Below are 26,488 nucleotides of genomic sequence, written 5' to 3'. Positions count from 1 at the left end.
GTCATACAACATGGAAACAGTTCTTCAACCAAACTTACCAATGCCATTCAAGATGCCCCATCTGCACTGGTTACACCTTCAAGCGTTTGGCGCATATCACTCTAAACCTTTCCTATCCATGTACCTGTCCAAATGTCTTTTAAATGTTGCTATAGTACTTGCCCCAACTACCGCATCTGGCAGCTTGTCCCATATACCCACTATGTGGAAAAAGTTGTCCCTCAGGTTTCTATTAAATCTTGCCTCTCTCACCTTAAACCAATGTCCCCTGGTTCTTGATTCCCCTACTCCTAGCCTGCCCAACCTCCCCCTACAGCGTAGGCACTTAAGTCCTAGCAAAATCCTTGTAAATCTTATTTGCACTTTTTCAAATTTAACAATATCCATCCAAAAGCAGGGTGATGAAAATTGAACACAATATTCCTAATGCGGCCTCACCAATGTCATGTAACTAGCATACCATCTCAACTTCCATACTCAATATGTACCAACTGATGAAGGCCAGTGTGTCGAAAGCCTTCATGCCCACCCTATCTACCTGTGTCGCCACTTTCAAGGAACGATGCACCTGCACTCCTAGATCCCTCTGCTTCACAACACTTCCCAGGGCCCTACGTTTCAGTGAAGGTCCTGCCCTGGTTTGACTTCCCAAAATGCAACACCTCACACTTATCTGTATTAAACTTCATTAAACATTCTTCAGCTCACTTGGCCAACTGATCAAGATCTTGTTATATTTTTGATAACCATCTCTGCTATCTATGATACCACTCACTTTTGTGTCATCTGCATGCTTACTAAAGCATGCACTCTACATTCTCAGATAAAAATTATTAATATAAACCACAAACAGTAACGGGCCCAACACCAATCCATGAGGCACAGCACCAGTGACAGGTCTTCAGTCTGAAAACCACCCTTCCACCATCATCCTCGGCTTCCTTCCATGAAGCCAATTCTCGTCTATCTAGTCGGCTTGCTCTCCCTGGATCCCATGCAATCTAAACTTCCAGAGCAGCCCGACATGCAGAACCTTATCAAATGCCATGAAGTCCATCGCACAATATTTGTGGGTTTGCCCTCATCAACCTTTTTGGTTAAAAAAACTCTGATTCATAACACACCATCTCCCACGTACAAAACCATGCTGACTATCACCAATCAGCCACTGTCTATCCAAATGGATATATCTTATCCCTCAGAATGCTCTCCAGTAATTTGCCAACCTCCGATGTTAAGCTCACTGGTCTATGCAGCCCTTCTTAAATAGAGGCACAACATTAGCCACCCTCCAGTCTTCCGGCACTTCACACATGTCTGATCACGATTCATAGCTCAACCATTCTAGCTTCCCAGTGTCCGTGGACAATTCTGATCAGGCCCGGGAGATTTATCTACCTTCATACACCTTAGGACGTCGTGCACCACCTCAATCATAATATAAATTGCCCTCAAGACATCTCGATTAACTGCCCCATGTTCCCTAGTCTTCATGATTTCCAAAGGGCCATATTCTCTCTCTAGTTACCTTAATCAATAAAGCAACACCTCTTCCTCTTTTACCCTCACCTCTATCTCTCCTGTAGCACCCGTACCCTAGAACATTAAGCTGTCAGTCCTTTCCCCTCAGGCAGGTTTCTGTAACAGCTACAACGTCCCAGTTGCACATACCTATCCACACCCCAAGTTCATCCGCCTTACCAGTCAGGCCTCTCACACTAAAATAAATGCAATTCAATCCAACAACCCTGTCGTGCTTCTGCCTATGAACTGAACTTTCTTTCATCACCATCCATACTGACTTCCAGCCTGCCTTGGAACTGCATTGGAGCTCAACCCCCTAACAAAATAGTTTAAACCCACCGTGTAGCACGAGTTAACCTGTCTGCAAGGATATTGGTTCCCTTCCAGTTCAAGTGCAACCCTTGCTTCTTGTACAATCCATGCCTCTTGCCCCAGAAGAGATCTCCACGGTCCAAAAATCTGAATTCCCAGCCCCTCCGCCAACTCCTCAGCCATGCATTCATCTGTCCTAGCTTCCTATTTCTACCCTCACTTGCACGTGGCACATGAGTAATCCGTAGATCACTCCTCAGGAGAACCTCCTTTTTAACCCCTTTGCCTCACTCCCTATAATCATTTTGGAGTATCTCATCCCTTTTCCTATCCATGTCATGTGCCAAATGCATGACTTCTGTTTGGTCACTCTCTCATGCAGCCACTCCAAGACATCATGGACCTGGCATCAGGGAGGCAACAGCCTGGAATCTCAACTGCTGCCACAGAATCTCCTCTCTCTTCCTAACTAACTAATGAGTCACCTTTCTCTATGGCTCTGCCAAACATTGCCCCACCCCTGGTGTGCCTGAGAGCCAGGCTCTGTGTCACATCCCTGATTACTACTGTCGCAAACCCCTGACAGTTATCCCCTGACATCCCCTCCCAACAGTATCCAAATGAGTATTCCTGTTTTAAAGGAGAATGTCCACACGGGTCACCTGCACTCTGTCTACTCCCTGTCCTCGTTGCAACCCACTTACTCTCTTCCAGTGCGTTAGACGTGACCACCTCGCTATAATTACTATCTCTGAAGCTCTCATTCTCCTAGATGATCCTGATGTCATCCTGCAGCAGCTCCAGTTCCCTAATGCAGCCTGCAAGAAGCTGCACTTGGATACAATTCCCACAGGTTAGTCATCAAAGACACCAGCAGATTCCGACCTCACATCCTGGAAGAGGAACATTGCTCAATTCTACCTGCCCTCTCTGCTGCACTAAACCAGAGAAAAAGCAGCACAATCACACACAAGTAGTAGATTGTACCTTTACCTCCTGCCCAGCCTCGTCGCTGTAACCTCGAGCCAAAGCTTTGTATTCACCCTCAACACGGCTACTCCCTTCTTTTCAATGGGTGCTCATTTCGACCACTTTGATCAAACAATCCACCGGCTGCTGCTGTTGCACTGACACAAATAAACTGACCCAACCAATCCAACAACTGTCGTTTCAAATCTCCTGATCTCCAGCTGCTATTTCAACTCTGAAATACTATCCAAGGCACTCTCTTCTGAATTGCTTGTGCAACAGAAAGGAATGCTGATGACCTAGAGGCTCATAAATCTTAAAATTGCAATGTACAATAGGGACCATGTCACCTCAGAACTGATTTCTGATCTTCAGCAAAATTAGCTGAACTTGGCAGAACTCAATTAAAATGGTAGCTGTGATGCTACATTCAGCACTATTCGGGATTTAATATCCTCCAAAGTGCATAGGTGGAGATAATGAGCTTGGCTCACATGTTAGGTTTTTCCTCCTCCTCTACGAGACTGATGGAAGGTGAAAACCTGAAGAACAGACTACTTGCATCACACATGATGAATGACTATTAGGAAGTGGTATGAAAGGTCACCCAATTCCTACAGATCCTTACCAATCATAAGCCAATGGCATTCGGAGAGCAAGGAAGATTGCAAGATAAACCCGTCACTTGGATGGGATATTATGCAAGTTCTGTTTGCACCTCAGACTCCAGAGAAGCTGGAGGTGACCAGCAAATGGCACTCCAGCATTAATACTCAACAGATCAGCCATGATCATAATAAATGGCGGTGCTGGCTCGAAGGGCCAAATGGCCTCCTCCTACACCTATTTTCTATGTTTCTATCATAACACTCAGTTTTATTTCCTGAACATACCTTGAAGAGACACTTCCAAAAAATAATGGGCATATTTTTCCATGAAGGCTTTGGTTTTGGCAACAGAGGTAAGCGGCCAACCGTTGTGGAGGTCACTCTCATGGACTGAGCCTGAGAGGTAGTAGTCGATGAAGTGTGCAGCAGTGGGCATGCAGAGGTTCCAGTTGAAAGTCTCAAGCAACAAAAGTTCCATTTGGAGCAGATCTCGTTTGTTCAGCACCAGGTGCAGGCTGCTCATGAAGCCCAGGCTGTTGAGCTGCTCAAGCTTTGGCACACGATCTTCTTTTTCTTCAAATTTGCCTTGTAACAGAAGCATTGAGAGTCAGATTTCCACTTTCCAACAATCCTTATCACACAAGCCTCAAATTAAATAGAAAATCAGAGTTTTTAAAAAGTTTATTTTAAAAGGCAACAACCACTGAAGTTATTTACTGGAATTTATTGCAGGGTCCACCAGCTTTGAGAGATATGGGTATCCTGGTGGAGCCAAAAAATTCTGGCTATATCCAGCTGAATAATTGTATTTTGATTCTTGTTTTGGGAATTTTAAAAGGAAAATAACTTCTGTATTTCCAAAAGATAGATAAAGATGGACAAAATCAAAACATTGGGAATGCCAGTACAGACAGAACACATACTCACACTTCCCCATTTGCAAAGAACAAGCTAGAAAATGCAGTGAAACCTCGATTCAAATGTTTACTGTAAATTGAGCAAAGGTCAGACAAGCACTTGGCATTTCTGACCTCCGGTCTGACAATAAAACAACATACCTCTAGCCTAGGCAAAGGACAAATTGTGCAAAGCTAGGTTGTACAATGTGATATTATCAGATAAGCTGTTTCAAGGATAAATATTGCCCAGGTCACAAAACATTTGACTGGTAAAAAAATCTTGAAAATATCATAGATTTCTTAAAGTCAGATGAAGGCCATGTAACAGACATGGTCACAGTTTAATAGTTCAACTGAGAAAATGAATTTCCAACAATTCAGGACTCTCTCAGTAGTGTACTAGAGCACCTGGCTGTGTTTTTGTGCTCAAGGTCTCTGGAGTGTGACTTGGACCCATCCGGCCAACTGAGCACATTCAAGTAGTAAAAATGGAATTGCAGCAAAAAATATGGTTAACGTATTTTTCTACAAAATGAGGCAAGACCACCATACGTATTTGATATGTCAAAATACAATAAGAAATTCAGACAATAAGTAAAACTAATGTTGAGTTTACTGTAACCATAATAAATTCTACCCCAAAATACAGTAAATATCATTTTGTATTTTAATTCAAGATGAATAGGCTGAATTTGTTGCAGAATACGATACATCAGATCAAAGTACACAAGATCATCTCCAAAAGACCAAACATTTTCCATATTTTAAAAAGTCTGCAGTTTCCCTTTGCTTGTAATTACTACATAAATTTGCTCTCCATATTTTCTATTTAAGTGTTCCCCTTCATAATGGCAATCCCATGCTATATTCTCTCACGATGGTTTATTCACTTAAACTGAAATGGGTACATGAATGTACATAGCTTCTTTATAATTTCTGCTCTAATTAAATTTGCATACCATGCTAAAAAAAAATCCGAACAGCTGCAGTAATTGTGTTGCACATAAAAAACTTTTATATACAGCTTTGTAGCTCCCCTCTGTTGTTGCTTCTGACATGATTAATTTTAAATATTATGTATTCTTGATAGCATTTCACTAAATTATACAAAGTAATAGAAGCATCCCTTCATACTCATGAATCAAGGCTAACTGGCAATGCACCAGATGGCATTCCTTTTTTTTAAATGTAAGTTTTTGTACTGAAGCTACAATGTCAAAGCATTTTAAACAGTTCATCCTTGGAAAAGATTTTTGTATGCATATCTATCCTCCCACTTGAAAAGACAAGGAAAGGCATTAAGGCAAGACAATGTTATTATTTAAATACGAAAGAGCACAAATATCGTCTTAGATTCACACTAAAGTAGAAGATAAATAATCCAATGTCCTAACAACAAACTTTATGGAGATGCTCAAAATACAAACACCTAGAGTGCAATTCCTACTTTTCACATTAGTTATTGAGATTTACAGCACAAGAGGCTGCTATGTGGACAATTGTACCAATGGCTGACAAAAATGAAAGCTGTTTAGACTAATTATCTACACTCTCCACTTCTGGCTCCATTGGCTCTTAGTTTATGTCTGGGTACTTTATAAAGGGCTTTTACCTTCATTATTTTAAAGAATGAGTCTGAGACTCCTACTGCTGTGTGTGCATGTAGGGGGTGGGAAGGTAAACATCCTTGAATCCTTCTGCTCTTCCAACTCTGTGCGGCCTTTTGAGGCCTCTGCCAATGAAAATAAGTTTTTCACATTCAGCCTGCCGACATCTCAATTTTGTACATCCTGATTAAATTTCCCTTCATCCCCCTTTTAAGGTTATTTTTGTTATTATCACATGTAGAGGTACAGCAGGGATCTGTGCTAGGACCTCTGCTGTTTCAGACGTATACAAATCACCTAGATGCAAACATAGAAAGGTTGGTGAGTACGTTTGCTGATGACACCAAAATTGGAAGTATTGCAGATAGTGAGGAATGCTGTCAGAAGATACAGTGGGATATAGAACAGCTGCAGAAATGGACAGAGAAATGGCAGATGGAGTTTAACCCAAGCAAGTGTGAGGTGTTGCACATTGGTAGGTTGAAATGAGAGAGCATACAGTTCAAGATTCAAGATAGCTTTATTTGTCATCCAATATTGGACGAAATTCAGTCACCCACAGTCCAACAATAAAAGCATTAAATAGGCATTAAAATTACACAACCCCAAAAACACACAAAAAAAGAAACATCCATCAAAGAAACATCCATCACAGTGAGTCTCCTCCAGTCCTCTCCTCACTGTGATGGAAGGCCACAATGTCTTTCCCTTCTCCTGCCGTCTTCTCCCGCAGTCAGGTTGTTGTGGTTGCAGGCCGCGCCGGACGGTCCGCAGCGGCCCGAGCCTAAGGCGAGTCGCAGCCGCTCCCGCAGCTTCCGAAGACGGCCGGCTCCGCTGATGATAAGTCCGATCCGGGGCGGGCGAACACGCTGCTGCTGTTGCTGCACGTCGGGGCAGTCGTGGCTCCCGACATTGAAGCCCCCGCCCAGCAGAGAAATATCCCGCGGCATATCTTAGGCCGCGCCGGACGGTGAAATGTCCGCGACCCAAGCCCCGTGAACCGGGGCGGGCGAACACGCTGCCGCTGCCGGAGCTCCCGATGTCGGCATCCACGCGGCCCGAGCCTAAGGCGAGTCGCAGCCGCTCCCGCAGCCTCCGAGGACGGCCGGCTCCGCTGATGGTAAGTCCGGTCCGCGGGCTCAGCGAACCAGAGCCCTGGAGGCCGCCAGCTCCAGGAGTTGGGCCGATGGTAGGCCGCAGCAGGAACGGAGACAACACCCAGAAAACAAAGGTCGGGTCTCCGTTCGGAAGGGACACCTATTTACAATTTTACAGTTCCCCCCCTCCCCCCCACATACACACATAGTACACAAACACAAAAACACGACATCACAACTACAATTAAGACAAAAAAACAACAAAAACACAAAGACAAATGGACCGCAGGTAAGCCGCAGCTGCTATGGCAGCGCCGCCATTTTGGATCAGCTAATGCAGGAGCCTTAACAGCATTGACGTGCAGAGGAACCTTAAGTTCATGGCTCACTTAAGGTAGCAGCACAGGTACAGGTGAAGGCGGTATATAGTATGCTTGCCTTCATTGCCAAGAGTCAGGAAGTCATGATGCAGCTTTATAAGAATTTTGTTAGGCCGTATTTGGAGTATTGTGTGCAGTTCTGATTGTTCTTCTTCTGATCGTTCTTAACAGGAAAGATGTGGAAGTTTTGGAGCGGGTGCAGAGGTTTACCAGAATGCTGCCTAGATTTGAGGGTATTCGCCACAGGGAGAGGTTGGATGGACCTCTCTCTGGAAAGACAGAGGCCGAGGGGAGATTTGACAGACGTATATAAAATTATGAGAGGCACAGGGAAGATAGGATGTGGAACCTTTCTCTCAGGATGGAAATGTTCAACACTAGAGCACACATGGAAGTGCAGAAAAATAAGGGATATGGATCCTGTACAGGCAGATAACATCAGTTTAACTCGGCAACAGTTTAACTCGGCAACATGTTCGGCTCAAACATTGAGAGCTGAAGGGCCCGTTCCTATGCTGTGTTGTTCTATGTATAATCTCTTTCAATGCTTTATTTCATTTGCCTACATTTGGCCTATATCCATCGAAACTTTTTCTATCCATGTACCTGTCCAAAAGTCTTAAATGCTATTTAGACTGCCTCCTCTGGCAGCTCATTCCATAAACTCACTACTCTCTGAGTGAAAAGGTTGCCTCTCGGGTACTTATTAAATCTTTCCCCTCACCATATCCCTATGTCCTCTGATTTTAGTTTCTCTTATCTTGGGTAAAAGACTGTGCATTCACCCTATCTATTTTTCTCATGATTTTCTATTCTTATACATCTCAGAAAGACCATCCCTCGGCCTCCTGCAATCAAGGTGGAAAGTCAACGCCTGCCCAACCTCTCCCTGTAGTTCAGGCCCTCAAATCCTGACAAAACTTGTCTGCCTTTCCAGCTTAAAGACATCCTTGCAATAGCAGGGTGACCTAGACTGAATTGTACTCCAAATGTGGCCGCCCCAGTGTCTTATACAACTATAACCGCGCTGTATCTGAAATATGAAAAATATGAAAAAAATAAAATAATAAAATATGAATAACATAACGTCCTACTTTCTATACTCAGTACTTTGATTGATCAAGGCCAATGTACCAAAATCCACCTTTATCACCATATCTACCTGTGACATCACTTTCAGGGACCAATGTACTTGCACTTGGAGATCCTTCTGCTCTACAATTCCCCCCAATGTTCTGCCATTCACTGTGAAGATCCCGTCTGGTTTGATTTCTCAAAATGCAGCACCTTGCACTTACCTGCATTAAACTCGGTTAGCTATTCCTCAGCCCACTTGCCTAGCGCAGCAAGATTCGGCCATATTTTATAACTATCTTCACTGTCTACGATACCACCTACTTCTATGTCATCTGCAAACTAAAGAATAATGAAGGTCACATGCATCTGACACTGTAGTTCAGGCCCTCAAATCCTGACAAAACTTGTCCCTGGTTTTGCCACTGACTTGAGCAGGTTGGTTGATAGAGGCCATCTATTTTGTGGCTTTTCGATGTCACCTCAGAAACCAAAGAACTCGAGTGAAAACAAGTATTTCTCAACCCCAGCGGCTGCCTGAAGAATGGAACATGATTTCTAGCATAAATGCAATTGCACAACAAAACCAAGGGGAATGTTTTCAATTGTTAGCTTTTGCACTTTCCCCATTCCCTCCAGCAATTCTTGCAATCTCAATGTACTTCATTCAAATCAATTATAGGCAGGAGAATTACATTGGTGGCCTATTGAAAATAACCTTTTTCCTTGTTCAGAATAGCTCAGGTTACCACTTTAACAGGCCTTTTGCTGCCACTCAGTGGTGTGAACAATTCCCAAGGGTGCACTCCTTGCAATGTAAATTGTGAGCAGAGCCAAGTAGTGCAAGTCAAACATAGAGGTGGGGGGGATTGAAATAAACTTAAGCCAACCATTCTGCAAATAAAATATTTTAGATTTTTTAACCCAAGACCCGAGAGGATTTTGCATTCTTCCATTGTTTAATGATGTAACCGATTAAGCAGTTAATAAGCAAATACATCAGAATCAAAAGCAATTAAAAACAATGGTAGCTGTGGGGAGGTTGCATTAAGTATCAAGTTACTTTTTTCTGCAAATTGCCACATGTACAGATTAGAAATTTGGGTCAACACTAGAAACTAATTTCCAGATCCTGCCTCTGGAAAGATTTATGGCAAAAATAAGCTGCCTTTCAAACATTGCCAAGTTCTTTGATGAACTCCCACATTTTTGGACCTGTCTGTTTCACCACACAGTGGACACAAAAGGCCACTCATTGAAACTCTTATCAAGGCTTCCATCAAGACTGCCTCAACCTTCCCAGATTCAATTATGTAATTTCTAATTTAAAGTACGCATGCAATAATCTGACTGAAATTGTGCTGCGCTATTTCCCAGGAGTTTTATATCCTCCAAACAATTAAGAGTCATTCACACTGGTGGGCAGAGGTCATGCTCAAGCCAAAGTTCCTTCAGTGAAGAACATTAATGAACAAGGTGTGTTCTCGGGTCTGAAGAAGTCCCCATACTGCCTGACCCACTGAGTTACTCTTTAGCACATTCTTTTTTGTAAACTTGTATCTGCAGTTCCTTGTGTCCACTGGGTTCTTACAACAATCTGATAGTTTCATGATTAATGTTGCCAGGACTAGTTGATTTTATTAAATCCCATATTTATTTAATTACAAGAATTTAAACTTCCAAGTTGCCATGGAGGGATCTGAACGCCTTACTTGATGTACAGTTTTAATAATAATAATATTCATTTATTGTCATTGCAACGAGTACAACGAAATTAAAAAATAGCCAATCCTGACGGTGCGTACAAACATATATGCAATAAATGCAAAAACAAATAAATACATAAATATAATTATATTAAGTACAAGATTTTTTAACGGTGTTGCCTAGTGCAAAGGTAGTGTTCAGTTCTCGTATGGCCCTGGGGTAAAAACTGTTCTTAAGTCTGTTTGTTCGGGATTTGATCGACCTGAAACGTCGACCAGAGGGCAGATGAACAAACAGACGGTGGCCGGGGTGGGATGGATCTTTTATTATTTTGCCTGCTCTACTGAGGCAGCGTAGGCTGAACAGGTGCTCCAGGGAGGGCAGTGAGCAGCCGATGATCTTCTGGGCCGTCGTGATGACCCTCTGAAGGGCCTTCCTGTCCTTTTCTGAGCAGCTGGCGTACCATGTGGTTATACAGTATGCCAGCACACTCTCGATGGAGCAGCGATAGAAGGACAACATGAGCTTCTCCTGCAGGTTTGTTTTCCTGAGGATCCTCAGGAAGTGGAGTCTCTGCTGTGCCTTCTTTACTGTGGTGATGGTGTTGGTAGACCAGGTAAGATCCTCTGCGATGTGCGTACCCAGGAACCTGAAAGCGGGTACCCTTTCCACACAGACCCCATTGATGTAGAGTGGGTCGTATTCTACACTGGTTTTTCTAAAGTCAATTATAAGTTCCTTTGTTTTGGAGGAGTTCAGGACCAGATTGTTCACTGAACACCATGCTGCCAGCCTTTGGATTTCATCCCTATAGGCTGTCTCATCTCCTCCTGAGATGAGTCCAACCACAGTCGTGTCATCCGCGAACTTGATGATGGTGTTGGTGGGATGGGTGGGGGCGCAGTCGTGAGTGTAGAGGGAGTAAAGGATGGGGCTCAACACACAGCCCTGTGGTGAGCCGGTGCTCAGTGTAATGGTGGAGGAGAGGTGAGGGCCTATTTTGACGGTCTGGGGGCGGTTGGTCAGGAAGTCCTTGATCCATTGGCAGATGGTTTGGGAAAATCCAAGGTCGGAAAGTTTGGTGACCAGTCTGCTCGGGATGACCGTGTTAAAGGCAGGGCTGAAGTCGAGGAAGAGCATCCTCACATAGCTCCCCTGGTGTTCAAGGTGGGTCAGTGCAGTGTGAAGAGCAGTGTCGATGGCATCCCCTGTAGACCTATTTGCTCTGTAGGCAAACTGGTGTGGGTCGAAGGTGGGTGGGAGGCTGGCTTTGATGTGCTGCAGGACCAGTCTCTCGAAGCACTTTGTGATGACCGGTGTGAGTGCTACCGGACGGTAGTCGTTAAGGCCGCTGATGACAGACTTTTTCGGCAGTGGGATGATTGTGGCGGACTTCAGGCAGGGAGGGATGGTGGATTTTAAAAGGGACAGGTTGAAGATTTTTGTGAAGACCTCATTTAATTGGTCTGCACATTCCTTCAGCACTCTGCCCGTCACACCATCGGGGCCTGCAGCTTTCCTGGGATTCACTGCTCTGAGCACGCGCTTAACATCATACTCCTGCACAGTGAAGGTGTTGCTGTCAGGTGCTGGAGAGGGTGTTATGTCTGCCACTGTAGCTTTCACCTCGAAACGAGCAAAGAAACAGTTAAGTTCCTCTGCCAGCGAGGCGTCGCCGTCGGCAGTCGTGCGGTTGCTGGTCTTGTAGTTGGTGATGTGCTGGATGCCTTGCCATACCCGCCGTGGGTCATTGTTGGTAAAGTGGTCCTCAATCTTCCTCTTGTAGGACGCCTTGGCATCCTTGATGCCTCTCTTCAGGTTGGTTCTAGCAGCACTGTATAGAGCTCTATCACTAGACCTGAAGGCGGTGTTACGGTCCTTGAGGAGAGACCTGACATCCTTTGTCATCCAGGGTTTCTGATTGGGATACAACCGGATGCGTTTGTCGACGGTGACATTGTCAACACAGTTTTGGATGTAGCAAAGTACAGTTGATGTGTACTCCTCCAAGTCCTGATCCTCAAAAATATCCCAGTTGGTCCTTTCGAAGCAATCCTGCAGCTGCGAGGAAGCTCCTTCAGGCCATGTCTTAACAGTCTTTATGGTGACTGGAGCTTTCCTCCTGAGTGGGGTGTATGCTGGAGTTAGGAATATGGACAGGTGATCTGACTGCCCCAGGTGTGGTAGTGGTGCTGACCTGAAACCCTTCTTAATATTTGAATAAACCTTGTCTAGTGTGTTTTTCCCCTTGGTAGCACATCTTATGTGTTGTTCAAGTTTCGGGAGAACTGACTTTAGGTCTGCATGATTGAAGTCCCCGGCTATGATGTGGGCTGCTTCTGGATATGTGCTCTGTTGTGAGTTTATTGCACCGAGCAGGTAGCCTAAAGCTGTGCTAGCGTTAGCATTCGGTGGGATGTAGACTGCTGTTACTATAACCCCTGTAAATTCGCGAGGAAGGTAAAAAGGCCTGCATTTAACTGTTAGGGACTCCAGATCAGGAGAACAGTGGCTATCTATGATTTGGATGTTAGTGCACCAGTTGTTGTGCACGTAAATGCATAACCCCCCCCCCCCCTTGCTCTTACCGGAGTCGATCATATCATATCATATCATATACATACAGCCGGAAACAGGCCTTTTCGGCCCTCCAAGTCCGTGCCGCCCAGTGATCCCCGTACATTAACACTATCCTACACCCACTAGGGACAATTTTTACATTTACCCAGCCAATTAACCTACATACCTGTACGTCTTTGGAGTGTGGGAGGAAACCGAAGATCTCGGAGTAAACCCACGCAGGTCACGGGGAGAACGTACAAACTCCTTACAGTGCAGCACCCGTAGTCAGGATCGAACCTGAGTCTCCGGCGCTGCATTCGCTGTAAAGCAGCAACTCTACCGATGTTTCTGTCCCAACGAAACGCTGTACCCCCGGCTAGCTCAATGGCTCCGTCTGGGATAAGTGGATGAAGCCATGTCTCTGTTACTAAGAGAATGCAACAGTCCTCCACGAGTTTGTTTGCTGATATCTGTAGTTTTAGTTCATCCATTTTGTTGATGATGGATCTGGCGTTGGTGAGGAACATGCTGGGTAGCGGTGGTTTGTGTGGCTGTCTCTTTAGCTTGGCAAGTATACCGGACCGGCATCCTCGCTTTTGCTTCCTGTTTCTCCTCCGCCTGCGACGCCTGTTCGCGCCGACAACTATCCACGGAGCGCCCGGTGTCCTGGCTATCTCTTCCGGTATATTTCGCGGGTGTGGAAATTCGCGCACAAGGCCCCGATTGCACTGGAATCCTATGATCAGAAGATCCTTTCGGTTGTAGGTAGGATTTGCCTGATTTGCCTGGTTTGCATGACTAAAATTGACTAACAGACATAACACAGATAACACACATAAAACGCACCGAAAGGGAGAGCTGTGAGCCGCTGCTCACTGACTAACTGATATCATATCCTACAAATGATTCCAAGTTGATCAAGACAGAATAATAATTACCTTGTGAATGTTTTCACACCTGTGTGACATTATATATATTGGGTGGAGATAGTATCAAATTCCCTTTCATAAACCTGAACAAATTTATCCGCAAATATATAGATAAGTAGGCTAGAACCATTCATGTTACTTAAGTATTGAGATGGGAATCACTATTTCTAGATATTATTTGGCCACAGAAAGGATTTGAAAAGTTAGAAAATGTCATTTTGTGGTAGACGAGTATGATGCCAATGAACATGCTTTGGTGTTTTCTTATCGGCTGCAACATATCTGCTTGTCAGGACATCAGTACATTGCTCATTGTACTAAAAAGCCTTCGATATTTATTTAGCAGTTGGAAGTGGGGGAGGAGAGCAGATTGACAGACACAAAAGGTTTTGAAACAGCAAACCTGGAATCACAGTCACTTTTGTTAAAGAGGAAATTGTGAGACTCCTTGCTGAGGCAAAAGCTACAGGAACTCTCCCCAACTTTTCCCGTGGCATTATCCCATTTAAACACTGAAAGTTTGTGCAACTGTAAAATGACGTTGGAAGTAAATTACTTACCTTGCCAAGTGAAAACAAAACAAAATTACATTGTCAAGTCTATTTGCAAAACTATGTGCTTAATCCTTGCAGCCCTACCTATAATCAAGGTTGGGAACAAATTAATTAGCAATATTGGAAAATAGTAAGACCCTTTGTTTTTGAAACATAATCAAAAAGTCTTGCATTCTTCATTTGCTGGTGTTCACTAGAAAACAAATGATTTTAAAAAAAAATAAACATTGCCTTGTAGGTTTGATCTTAAATAGGTTATCTTAACAATTCAATCAAGTCTCACCTTCCCTGGTGTTTCAGAAAGAAATTATTCTGAATGTTGGAGGTGCAAAAGAAAAAACAAATAACCCTCAAAATAACTCGGCAAACCAGGCAGGATATATCTGAAGAGATGCACGGAGTTTCAGGTTGAATACCTTTAATCAAAATTAATGAAAGGAGACGACTTTAGAACATAGAACAGTATAGCATAGGAACAGTATACCTTTGGCCCACAATACCCATGCCGATCATGATGCCAAGTTAAACTAATCTCTATCTGCACGTGATCCATATCCCTCCAATTTCTGCATATCCACGTGCCTACCTAAAAGTCTTAAATACCACTATCATATCTGCCTCCATCATCATTTTAAACATCATGTTGCTCTTTGCACAAATGCTGCCTACCGTGTTTCATCTATATTTATCTATTATTATATTACTAAAACTCTGATCTTGTACATGCCTGAGATTTGGTTATGAAACTATAGCCAAAACAAGTAAACGATAGCACCACAATTTTAGCACCACCTTAATCACCATTGTCCTGGCGAGTGTTAATGAAAAGCTTCATTTAAATTGGTCTTATATTTTTAAAGTTAGATAGATTTTAAAGTTTAAAAATTACCTTTCAAACCGATTTCTTAAAGGTCTTCAGCATCTGACGTCATAATGGGACCCGCACGACTTTAATTGCGCCCCCCCCGGAGGAGTGAGGTGCCAGGGAGAAGGCAAAAGAAGATGGCCGCTGGCAGGACCGCCGCTCTCCTGCTGCTGGCCACCGCGATGGCCACTGGGGGCCGGGGTGAGTGGCTCCCTCTCCCCTTTCCTCTACCCCCTTGCCCGCATACCGGCCCCAGGGGAGATTCCGGAACAGGAGGAAGATGATCGTCACCCCCGTCGTCTCATCGTTCCCCTCCATTTCCTCCAGATCCCGCTTCAACCGACGGCATTGTCGAGTCCCCGCTCCCGCCCGGGCCCAGCGCCCTGGACCATCACAGGATTGCAACCCCCAACGAGGAGCTTCTTCTCCTCATCCTCCTCCCGCGTCTCCTCCAGCGCCCACTTCAACCGACGGTGTCGTCAATGACTCCACAAAAATGGCAGCTGTTCTCCTTCTCCTCCTCCTCCCACTCCTCCATCTAGTGCGCGCCTCCCGCCGTCCGCCGGGAGGTGTAGTCTTAGCGTACCAATCACCGGACTACAATCCCACCGCACGGTAATAATAATAATCTAATATAATAATACTTAAAATATAATAATGTAAGAATATAAAATGTTATATTGTATATCTATCTATATATATTAATCTCTTGCATGGGAGGGGAATGTGGGGGGTCTGACTGATGCCCAGGTTGAGGGAGTGGGGTGGGGTTGTGAGTGGTGGAGTTAGGGGGTAGGGGAATGGGGGTAGGGGAATGGGGGGGAGAGTGGGCGGGAGGGGAGAGTGGGCCGGAGAGGAGAGTGGGCGGGAAGGGAGAGTGGGCGGGGGGGGGAGAGTGGGCGGGAGGGGAGAGTGGGCGGGAGGGGAGAGTGGGCCGGAGGGGAGAGTGGGCCGGAGGGGAGAGTGGGCCGGAGGGGAGAGTGGGCCGGGAGAGTGGGCCGGGAGGGGAGAGTGAGCCGGAGGGGAGAGTGGGCCGGAGGGGAGAGTGGGCCGGAGGGGAGAGTGGGCCGGAGGGGAGAGTGGGCCGGAGGGGAGAGTGGGCCGGAGGGGAGAGTGGGCCGGAGGAGAGAGTGGGCCGGAGGGGAGAGTGGGCCAGAGGGGAGAGTGGGCCGGGAGGGGGAGTGGGCCGGAGGGGAGAGTGGAGGGGGACTGGGGGGGAAGGGGAGGGGGGAGTAGGGATGGGGTAGGGGGGAATTGAGTGGGGGGGGGGTGAGGGTCCTAGACCAATACAGGAGAGGCTTTGGGTCCACGGGTCGCTCTGGCTGTAGCAATGGCGCCACGGGGCCATGGTGAGTGGAACCCTCTCCCCTTCCCTGTCCGCTCTCTACGAGGAGCAGGGGGGATGGAGTGGATGAGAGGGGGGATGGAGTGGGTGAGAGGGGGGATGGAGTGGGTGAGAGGGGGGATGGAGTGGGGGGATGAAGTGGGTGGGGGATGATGTGGGGCAGGGGGAGTGAAGTGGGTGAGTGGGGGGGAGGGGATGACGAGAGCGTCAGGGGAGGGGGTGGAGTGGAATGGGGGAATGGAATGGGGGAATGGAATGGGGGTGGGGGTGGAGGAGGGGGGGATGGAATGGGTGAGGGGGGGAGGAGGAGGGAGGGAGGGAGGGGGGCGTGGAGTGGGGGATGGATGGAGTGGGTGAACTCTGGCGCCTGCTCAGTTGGGGGAGGGTTGCCATTTTGTGTTCAGCTGCGACCACACGCTCGACAGGTCCAGGTCCCACGTGGGGGGAGCGCCAGCGCTCCCCGCTCTGATTGGTCTCCGGCGCGTCCTGATTTGCTCCTGCTGCTCACCCCCACGTGGAGTCCATCGATTGGCTACGAACTCCCGCTCGACGTCCGATTGGCCTGTGTCGAATGATTGGCTCCGACCTCCCACTCGACGCCCGATACTCTTCCCTGTACCCCCCTCGCCTGCCCATGGCCCCGGGAGACATTCCCCGCCTGGCCGCCCATTTTTGGAAAAGACTTCGGATCCATCTCGGCCTTTTTATTTTACATAGGATCTTTATTTCATTGAGTTTCATTTTTTTAATTTTTAAACAATTTATTTTAAAGAAAAAACACGATTTCCCCAGGTCAGAATGGAAACCCTACGAGGAATGGGCCCAACGGGTCCACTTGGTCTAGTATATATATATATATGGTTTAGTGTATATATACATATATTATTATATATATATATTATATATTGTATTACTAAAACTCTCATCCTGTATATTTGTCTGTCTGTGGGTTTGTGGATAGATTTGTTCCCGAAATACAGCCAAAACGGTACATGACAGTGCAACAATTTTAGGCCCACCTTGCTCACCTTTGTCCTGCGGTTCAAATGGTTGTTATATTTTAAAAGGTATTCATTTTTTTAAACTTTAAAAATCACTTTTTAAACTTTAATAAACCTCTTTTCACTTTCCCTGCCCATCAGCCACACCTGCCTCCGTTTTCGACGTCACAATGGGAGAAGGTCCCGCATGCACAATTGGGAGCTCGGAGAGGGGCTGGACCCACCCTAGTGACGGGAGTGGCAGCCAATCGGGGGGGGGGGGGGGGGGGGGGGTGTGAGGAGAGCTCTCCTGCTGCTGCCCGCCCAGGGCCAGGGCGAGTGGCCCCCTCTCTCCTTTCCGTGTGCTGGCTGGCGGGTGGAGTCCACGCTCACACATAGCAGGCGGACGGACGGACACGCAGGCAGGGATACACACACACACCCAGGGTAATAATAAAAATAATAATGGTATAATATAATAATACTTAAAAAATAATGTAAGAATATAAAATGTTATACTGTATATCTATTAATATACATTAATCTCTTGCAGGGGAGGGGGATGTCTGACTGATGCCCGGGTTGATGGGGGAAGGAGTGGGTGAGTGGGGTGGGGGGTGGGATAAGGGGGGGGGGGGGTGGGATAAGGGGGGGATGGAGTGGGTGAGTGGGGGGGAGGGGAAGGGGGAGAGGGAGAGTGGGAGTGGAGGGTGCCAGACAAATGCAGGAGGGCTTTGGGCCCATCGGGTCCACCCTGTTCTAGTTTCTCTTAACATTAAACACAAAGATAGCTGGTTTAGGTCACTGTATAATTACAATGTTATACCACTGGTCATGCTAGATAGTAGATAACTGTGCAACTTGAATTAACTTTTACAAAGCTATAATACCCAAGCTGTTTGGAGGAGAGAATGATGCTATTGATATAAAGAGCATACAGCCAAATAATTAACAAAAGGGACAATGCTGGAGTCATTCAGCGGGTCAGCCAGCAACATGTTCTCCAGAGATGCTGCCTGACCCACTGAATTACTCCAGAACTGTCATTTTGTAAACCAGTTTCTCGTTTCTCCATGGTAACAAAAGGGAACAGGTCATTAGATTCTAGGGTTTCTGATAGCAGAAACCTGCAGCACCATAGTAGAGGAGTGGTGGGAAAGTGCAGTTTCTTTTTTAAAAGTTCTAATTCTGATGGCTACCAATAGTGAAACTAGCAAAAGTATTCTGAGAATGCTACCATGTGAATACCTCAAATGCACATACAAGTAGCATTACATTTTATAATTCTCATGACCAGAAGGTAACTTGACCCACAAATCCAAACTATCTCAAACCAAGCCCATTCCTTCACTTTTTTTGCTGTAACCTATTCTCTCTCATATCCACCGGGGTTCTCCTACTGGCCACATACACGAGGGCCAGTGTAGTTCAGAAATTAATGCTCTACAACCAATCCAGCATATGAAATGAGAGGGTGGGAGATTCATAAAAGGCCCGAGATAGACGATTGAGTTTGATCAAGATCCGTAATGATACAGAAAGTTATGACAATAAGAGGATCATAAGAAGAAGACAAAGAATCTACATTTGAATTGCTGAAGCACAGAATGATGATCATCAAGCAAGTCAAGAATCAAGAGTGGCCATGACCCAAAATGTCACCTATGCCTTTCCTGCAGGGGTTCTGTCTGGCCCGCTGAATTACTGGAGCTTTTTGTGTCTATCAAGAGTCAAGAATGTTTTATTGTCTTATGTCCCAGACAGAACAATGAAATTCTTACTTGCGGAAGCACAACAGAATATGTAAATATAGTATTCGGTAAACAAGATATTAAATGTTTTAAAAAGTTCCATGTGTATATGCACACACACACACACACACACATAATATATATAGTACACACAGATCTGTCTCTTCCTATCCCCCCCCCCCCCCCCCCTCTCTCTATATATATCTATCTATATCTATGTATCTATCTATATCTATCTCTAGGTCATAATAGTGAGACCTAAATGTAGATGTGTAGTTAAATTAGGGATTTTCAGGACTAAATCACAGGAGACCAAGAGATATATTGGAATGTTCGAATGCTGAATTGAAATAACCAAGTAAAATAGGTGATTTACATGATGGATAACTTGAATTCTGATGTACAGCTTAAATTACAATGTTTCATGCTTTGCCTGAGTGGGTGGCCAAGGATGAGCGTGGTAATGAGACACGATAGCTTTGCTCATTGTTACAATATAAATTGAAGTTCACGTAGCACATACCATGAGATAGGTTTACATTATTGGGTGTGAATGGAGAGATGCAACTGAGTGATGGGGAAACATAACTGAATGTCAATGATACAGATTTTTTTCTTGAGATTGTAAAGCAAAATAACCTCACTTTGACCTTTCCTATACTAGATTAATCCAAACTACATCCCCCTTATTCAAGCATTATTCTTGTAGTCAGTTTTTTCTGAGTTTTACAGGGAGCAGAGAATGGACTGAGCAAACAACTCTGAGGGGCACCAATGTTGAAGGCCAGGGTGGAGTAAATGTCACAACCTATTGTAACTAACTGAGGACTGTTGATCAGGAAGTTAAGAAACCAGTTGCAGATGGAGGTCCAGAAGTTTAGGGAGGAAATTATTCAATATTGTGGTGATGAAGGCTAAGCTATAGTCAATTAACAGCATTCTGATAAAGGTGTTCTTATTATCAAGCTGATTCAGATCTGAGTATTGTGCAAGAGAGATGGCGTCCTCCATGGACCTAATATTCCACGTATGCAAATTGATAAGTCTAGATCGTCTGGAAGACAGGTGCAGATGTGGACCATTATCAATCTTTTAAACCATTTGATCATGGTCAATGTTAAAGCTACTAACTTTAGAAATGGTACAATGATTTACATATTTATTATATTGCAATTTAAAGCACCTGCTACTCAAACAGTCTCTAGTTTATGTCATATTGGCCACTTCACTCACTTTCTACCCGCTGGGCATTATTCAGGAGTTGTTGAATTCTATGGCAGGCATTAATTCAAACTAGAACCATTCTTTGGAATAACTGTTTTCATGTACATTGCAAGAAGTTTGAAATTAATAGGATCGCTTTGTGAGCTAATTGCACTTTCTACAAAGCACAGGCTACAGACTGCTAAAGAGATAACTGTATGCAAACTGATATGACGATGAGATGTTCCCCTGTACATCAGCCAAATGCAAGACAATGTGAATTAGCCTAAATCATACAACGCCAGTTTAAATTATTTTGGACCATTGTGGAAGATCAAGGCAGCTTCCAGACCACACTTTTGGCACAAACGTGTTCACAGGCATATTTGCTCGATCAATAATTGAATAGGATCCCAACCACAAAATTCCCTCTACAGATCCTGTCTGACCCACTAATTAATCCAGCACTTTGTTTTTTGATGAAAATGAACTGAATGAAAGGAAGTAATAAGCCTGTTATAGACTGTTCACCACTCTCTATAGGTTCAGGCAGTCAAGCAGATGTCACTGCCTTTCCCCCTGCCTGAGGATTCCTTAAGGTCCATTTGATAAATAGAGAAACCTTTAAGTTGTATAGTAGGGTCAGGTGAGTCAGGAGTAAGACAAATATCTGTGAATCCAGGTATTTTGTGATAGATTGGTGGGACTGGAGCATGCAAAGACAATGGGTCTGCCAGGGCAGTCCTGCTTGGTTTTTGGGATGGAAATAGAAACGGGCAGTGCAGGGTTGGTGAAATTACTGATAGTGTGGATGTCGCCCAGTCCATCACATAGACCCCCCTTCCTATCATTGACTCCATCTATACTTCATTCTGGCTCAGGAAAGCAGCCAACATAATCAAGGATCTTTTTCATCCTAATCATTCCCTTTCTCTCCTCTCCCACAGGGCAGAAGATACAAAAGTTTGAAAGCTTGCACCATCAGATTCAAGAACAGCTTTGTTCCGCTGTTAGATTATAAAACGGTCCTCCCATAAGCTAGGGTATAGTCCCACTCTTCTAGCCTACCACATTGCAAATCATGTAATTTAACTATAATGCTATAACATTACATACTACACTCTTTGCACTACCTGTTGTATGATTTGATTGTACTCGCGTATGGGATGATTTGACTGGATAGCATGCAAACAGAGCTTTCCATTATATCTCGGTAAACATGACAATAAACCAATACCAATATTATTTACAGTGAAGTGTAAAATAAAAACAGGTGAAAAGAACATCAATTTCTAACAGTCACTTGTTGATAATTTCTATTCACTTACGCAGTTCTATGAAGAAAATAAACACGCTGAAAGATTTTTCACTATTGTCACCTTTACTTTGAACCTTCACAATCATTTTCTGATGGCACAATGAGAGATCTGTATTTTTGTGGATTTAGTGATAGAATTGATTGAAAGATAGAGACTGGAAACGTTCCTTGGCCCACTGAGTCCACATCGATCACTTGCTCACACTAGCTTTTTTCTATTCCACTTTAGCATCGACATCCTACAATAGACAATAGACAATAGACAATAGGTGCAGGAGTAGGCCATTCAGCCCTTCGAGCCAGCACCGCCATTCAATGCGATCATGGCTGATCACTCTCAATCAGTACCCCGTTCCTGCCTTCTCCCCATACCCCCTCACTCCGCTATCCTTAAGAGCTCTATCCAGCTCTCTCTTGAAAGCATCCAACGAACTGGCCTCCACTGCCTTCTGAGGCAGAGAATTCCACACCTTCACCACCCTCTGACTGAAAAAGTTCTTCCTCATCTCCGTTCTAAATGGCCTACCCCTTATTCTCAAACTGTGGCCCCTTGTTCTGGACTCCCCCAACATTGGGAACATGTTATCTGCCTCTAATGTGTCCAATCCCCTAATTATCTTATATGTTTCAATAAGATCCCCCCTCATCCTTCTAAATTCCAGTGTATACAAGCCCAATCGCTCCAGCCTTTCAACATACGACAGTCCCGCCATTCCGGGAATTAACCTAGTGAACCTACGCTGCACGCCCTCCATAGCAAGAATATCCTTCCTCAAATTTGGAGACCAAAACTGCACACAGTACTCCAGGTGCGGTCTCACCAGGGCCCGGTACAACTGTAGAAGGACCTCTTTGCTACACACTAGAGGAAATTTACAGAGTCCAATGAACCTACAAACCTGCATGTCTTTGGGATGTGGGAGGAAACCCACGTGGTCAAAGGAAGAATGTGCAAACTCCACACAGACCAGCACCTGAGATCGGGATCAAATCTGGGTCTAAACCACTGTGCCACAACCACTGTGCCACAGGTTGAGAGTAGTGCAGGTTCTAAAAAAGTCTGGTTTAAGAATCCAATGCAAATTTTTTTTTAAAGCTTTCACACACATATGTCAAGTGTAGTTTTTCATTCCTGTGCATGCAAACATTCCTTCACAGACCGCATGGCAAGCTACAGTAATATGAAAATATCTTAATGTTTAAACACTACGTCCAAGAGCTGTAGATTTCTTCCTTACAAAGTTGTTGTGGCTGGGGAGGATGACAAACAGGGGAAGGACGAGAACTACTCTCTCTGCTTATGTGCGTTGGTGATGGTGGTGGAATCATTTTAAAGGTCGATTTTTAGAATATTCCTGTAGCACCTTGTTAATGTCACTTCGGATTTGGCAGTTCAAATTTTAATGTAGCTGGTAATTTTAAAAACTTGTCAAAATGTTAGTTTCATTTTATACTCGAAAACAGGAAAAACTCAGTTGGATGAAATTAATGAAATAGTTAAGATACAAGATATTGAATGTTTACACAAATGAAAAGCTAAAAGCACCAATATAACCTAGTCCATCCTCAAAAACCATCCATCTAGACATCACTGTTCCAAAGTTCTTCAATTTTGCTTCCCATCCAAAGCTCTGTAGTTTCTATCTTGCTTATGCCAAGTGCTGTGCTTCCTCAGTGTCCATTTGCTCACTGACCTACAGAAAATCTCGGTCGGTACACTCGGCCAGTCAAGCAGCAATGAGGTAGTAGTGATTTTTTGGGTCATGAACTCTTCACCAAAAATGGAAATGAGGAAATAGGATGGGTGGAGAGAATATATGGACTAAATGTGATGGGTTGGAGGCCGCAGTTTTCAAAGTAACAATTACTTTAATAACTGGCAGGAGGCGGCAAGAAAGAAAAAAAAAGAAATAGTCACATCTACGTAGAGAAAGAAAATAGTCTTCACCCAGTACTCCCCCTTCCCACAAGGCTTTCCCATGTAGGAGATGTAGTACCTGTGTTTAACCTTTAATATTCCCACCATCCAGAGACCCTAGCACTGCTTGTAGGTGAAAAAGCAGTTAATTTGCTCTTGAAATTTAGTGTTTTGTGTTTGGTGCTTGTGCTATGATGTGTCTCTACTTGGAATAAATCATTAGCTCTTTGGGTGCGTGCTTTGAAGAATATTTCCATTCAATCTACTAGAGTGACTCAAAACTTCCAGTTGCCTATCAACTTAATTTTCCATCCACTCCCATTCTGATTTATTTTTCCATGTCCTAAATTGCTACCAGTTTCCATTCTTTGTAACTTCTCAAATTTTATAATTCTTTGACACCAAGATGTTGTGCAATCCGCTCTCTGGTCCTAGAATATTTATGCATTTAGCAATGTAGAACAAGGAAGTGACAAAATCAAGAGATACACACACAAGTTTTATCAAGGGAATTAAATTACATCCAACCGGCTTTTAACGATAATTTCTTATCAATTATAAACTCACTTGAAACTAAGTGAAAGCCCAGAAGCAATTGACATATAGTTTTATACTGACTTGCTGAAATTATTCAGCTCATCATACACTCTTTTTTTCTTTTGTAAAAAGTTTTACATGTTTTGTTAATATTTTGTTATTTTATCTTCAGGGAGCTAACTGCTGGGATCAGCATTAAAAATTACAAGGCTTATTGAAAACGTAGGCTTTAAATTAGGAAATAGTCTAAGGAAATTGAGCAAGCTGACAGCAGCTTTGCCACCATATCTGTGTGAGACCGATTGTAGCAGTCAGCCAATGCAAAGGAACTTGAAGCTCTCAACCATTTCCACTTTGGTATCATTGATTCATGTACTCCACCACGCTTCCTGAAGTCAATAAGTAGCTCCTTCGTCTTGCCGACATTAAGGGAGAGGTTATTGTCCTGACATCATGTTACTAAGATCAGAGAGCAAAATTGTAAATGCAGAGAATAAGCTGGAGTATCTTCCTAAAATGCATTAATAATGTTACATTTAAGTACATTCTACAAAGCCTTAAGTCACATCTTCGAGATAAAAAAGGCCACGATACAATCAGTTTAATTGCTCTCTACCGTACACTTGCAGAATTTCAAGAGAGTACTCGTTGACATACCGAATCTCCTCAATCTTCAAAGAAAGTAGAGGTGTTGATGGGCTTTCTTTACAATTGCATCAATGTGCTGGTTCCAGGACAAATCTTCAGAGATATGCATGCCCAGAAACTTGAAAGTTTGTTGATACTCTCCACAAGCGACCTGTTGCTGAAGACAGGTTTGTGGATCCATATATGCGCCTTGCCTGTTGTTTCCAGCAGTGTTTTTATTTCAGATGCAAGTTTGTCTTTTTTGATTTTGTCAATTCATTTTGTTGTCTGTTGGATAAAGATTATCCAGGCATCAGAACATCCCTACACTTCTTCAAACAGTGGGATCTTCCTTATACAGATCAACAAATATTTAATTTTTCATATCAAAAACACCAACTCAAACAGCATAGATGATAAACAGGTCATCTGATTTTATGGTTAGTTGAGGAGTAAGTAACTGTATCAAGACATAGGTAACCATTCTATTCTTCAAATTTTACAGTTTGGTCCCTTTGAACGCACCTAAGAGGATAGATGGGACGAGAATTTAAACTGTCAGCTGAAAAATGGCACCTCAATCAATGCAGTGTTGTATTAAATAATCACAGATTTTTTGGCTATTTACTCCAATCCCATTACAACTCAGTGGCAAAAATCTACAATTACATCCAGCTGATTGCACCGACCTAGCTCCGATTATAGCCAGTACTTTATGTAAACAGAGATGCGCACAGAACACTATCACAAATCCCTACAAATATTGGACTACGATCTGCCATAAGGACATGCACTATCATTGTATACACTGGAATTTAGAAGGATGAGGGGGGATCTTATTGAAACATATAAGATAATTAGGGGATTGGACGCATTAGAGGCAGGAAACATGTTCCCAATGTTGGGGGAGTCCAGAACAAGGGGCCACAGTTTAAGAATAAGGGGTAGGCCATTTAGAACGGAGATGAGGAAGAACTTTTTCAGTCAGAGAGTGGTGAAGGTGTGGAATTCTCTGCCTCAGAAGGCAGTGGAGGCCAGTTCGTTGGATGCTTTCAAGAGAGAGCTGGATAGAGCTCTTAAGGATAGCGGAGTGAGGGGGTATGGGGAGAAGGCAGGAACCGGGTACTGATTGAGAGTGATCAGCCATGATCGCATTGAATGGTGGTGCTGGCTCGAAGGGCTGAATGGCCTACTCCTGCACCTATTGTCTATTGTCTATTGTCAGCATAACTAAAATAAACATAGACGTTGTTTTTACATGTTTGCTGTCTGGGTCTATTTTAGGCTTCATACACTCTGCCGTAAATATCATTTGGAGATACCATTACAATAATAAGATTCAAGATTCAAGATATCTTTATTTGTCATCCAAAAAACAAGTTTTTTGGACGAAATTTCGTCACCCACAGTCCAACAATAAGAGCAATAAAATAAGCAAATTACACAACCCCAACCAACACAAAACCCCCCAAAAAGAAACATCCATCACAGTGAGTCTCCTCCAGTCCCCTCCTCACTGTGATGGAAGGCCAGAATGTCTTTTTCTCTTCCCCTGCCGTCTTCTCCTGCGGTCAGGCTGTTGTCGTTGCCATGTTCCAGGCTGCGCCGGACGGTGAAATGTCCGCAACGGGCCGACCCAAGCCCCGCTGCAAGTCGGGGCGGTCGGGGCTCCCGACATTGAAGCCCCCGCCGAGCAGAGAAAATTCCGTGGCCTATTTCAGG

General features: G+C 44.2%; 1 protein-coding gene across 1 annotated transcript in view; it reads right to left on the bottom strand.

Annotated features, from left to right (window-relative positions):
- The window catches only part of ccnjl (cyclin J-like), a 58,909-nt gene that overhangs the window by 8,965 nt on the left and 23,456 nt on the right, over positions 1-26,488 (bottom strand). Inside the window, exon 3 of the mRNA XM_078411612.1 lies at positions 3,699-3,998. Within this exon, the coding sequence (XP_078267738.1) occupies positions 3,699-3,998 (300 nt within the window). The remainder of the gene's footprint in view (positions 1-3,698; positions 3,999-26,488) is intronic.

The sequence above is a fragment of the Rhinoraja longicauda genome, chromosome 14 (genome assembly GCF_053455715.1).
Source record: "Rhinoraja longicauda isolate Sanriku21f chromosome 14, sRhiLon1.1, whole genome shotgun sequence".
Classification (NCBI taxonomy): domain Eukaryota; kingdom Metazoa; phylum Chordata; class Chondrichthyes; order Rajiformes; family Arhynchobatidae; genus Rhinoraja; species Rhinoraja longicauda.
Note: the sequence above shows the minus strand (reverse complement) of the source record. Positions and strands in the feature narration are given on the sequence as shown.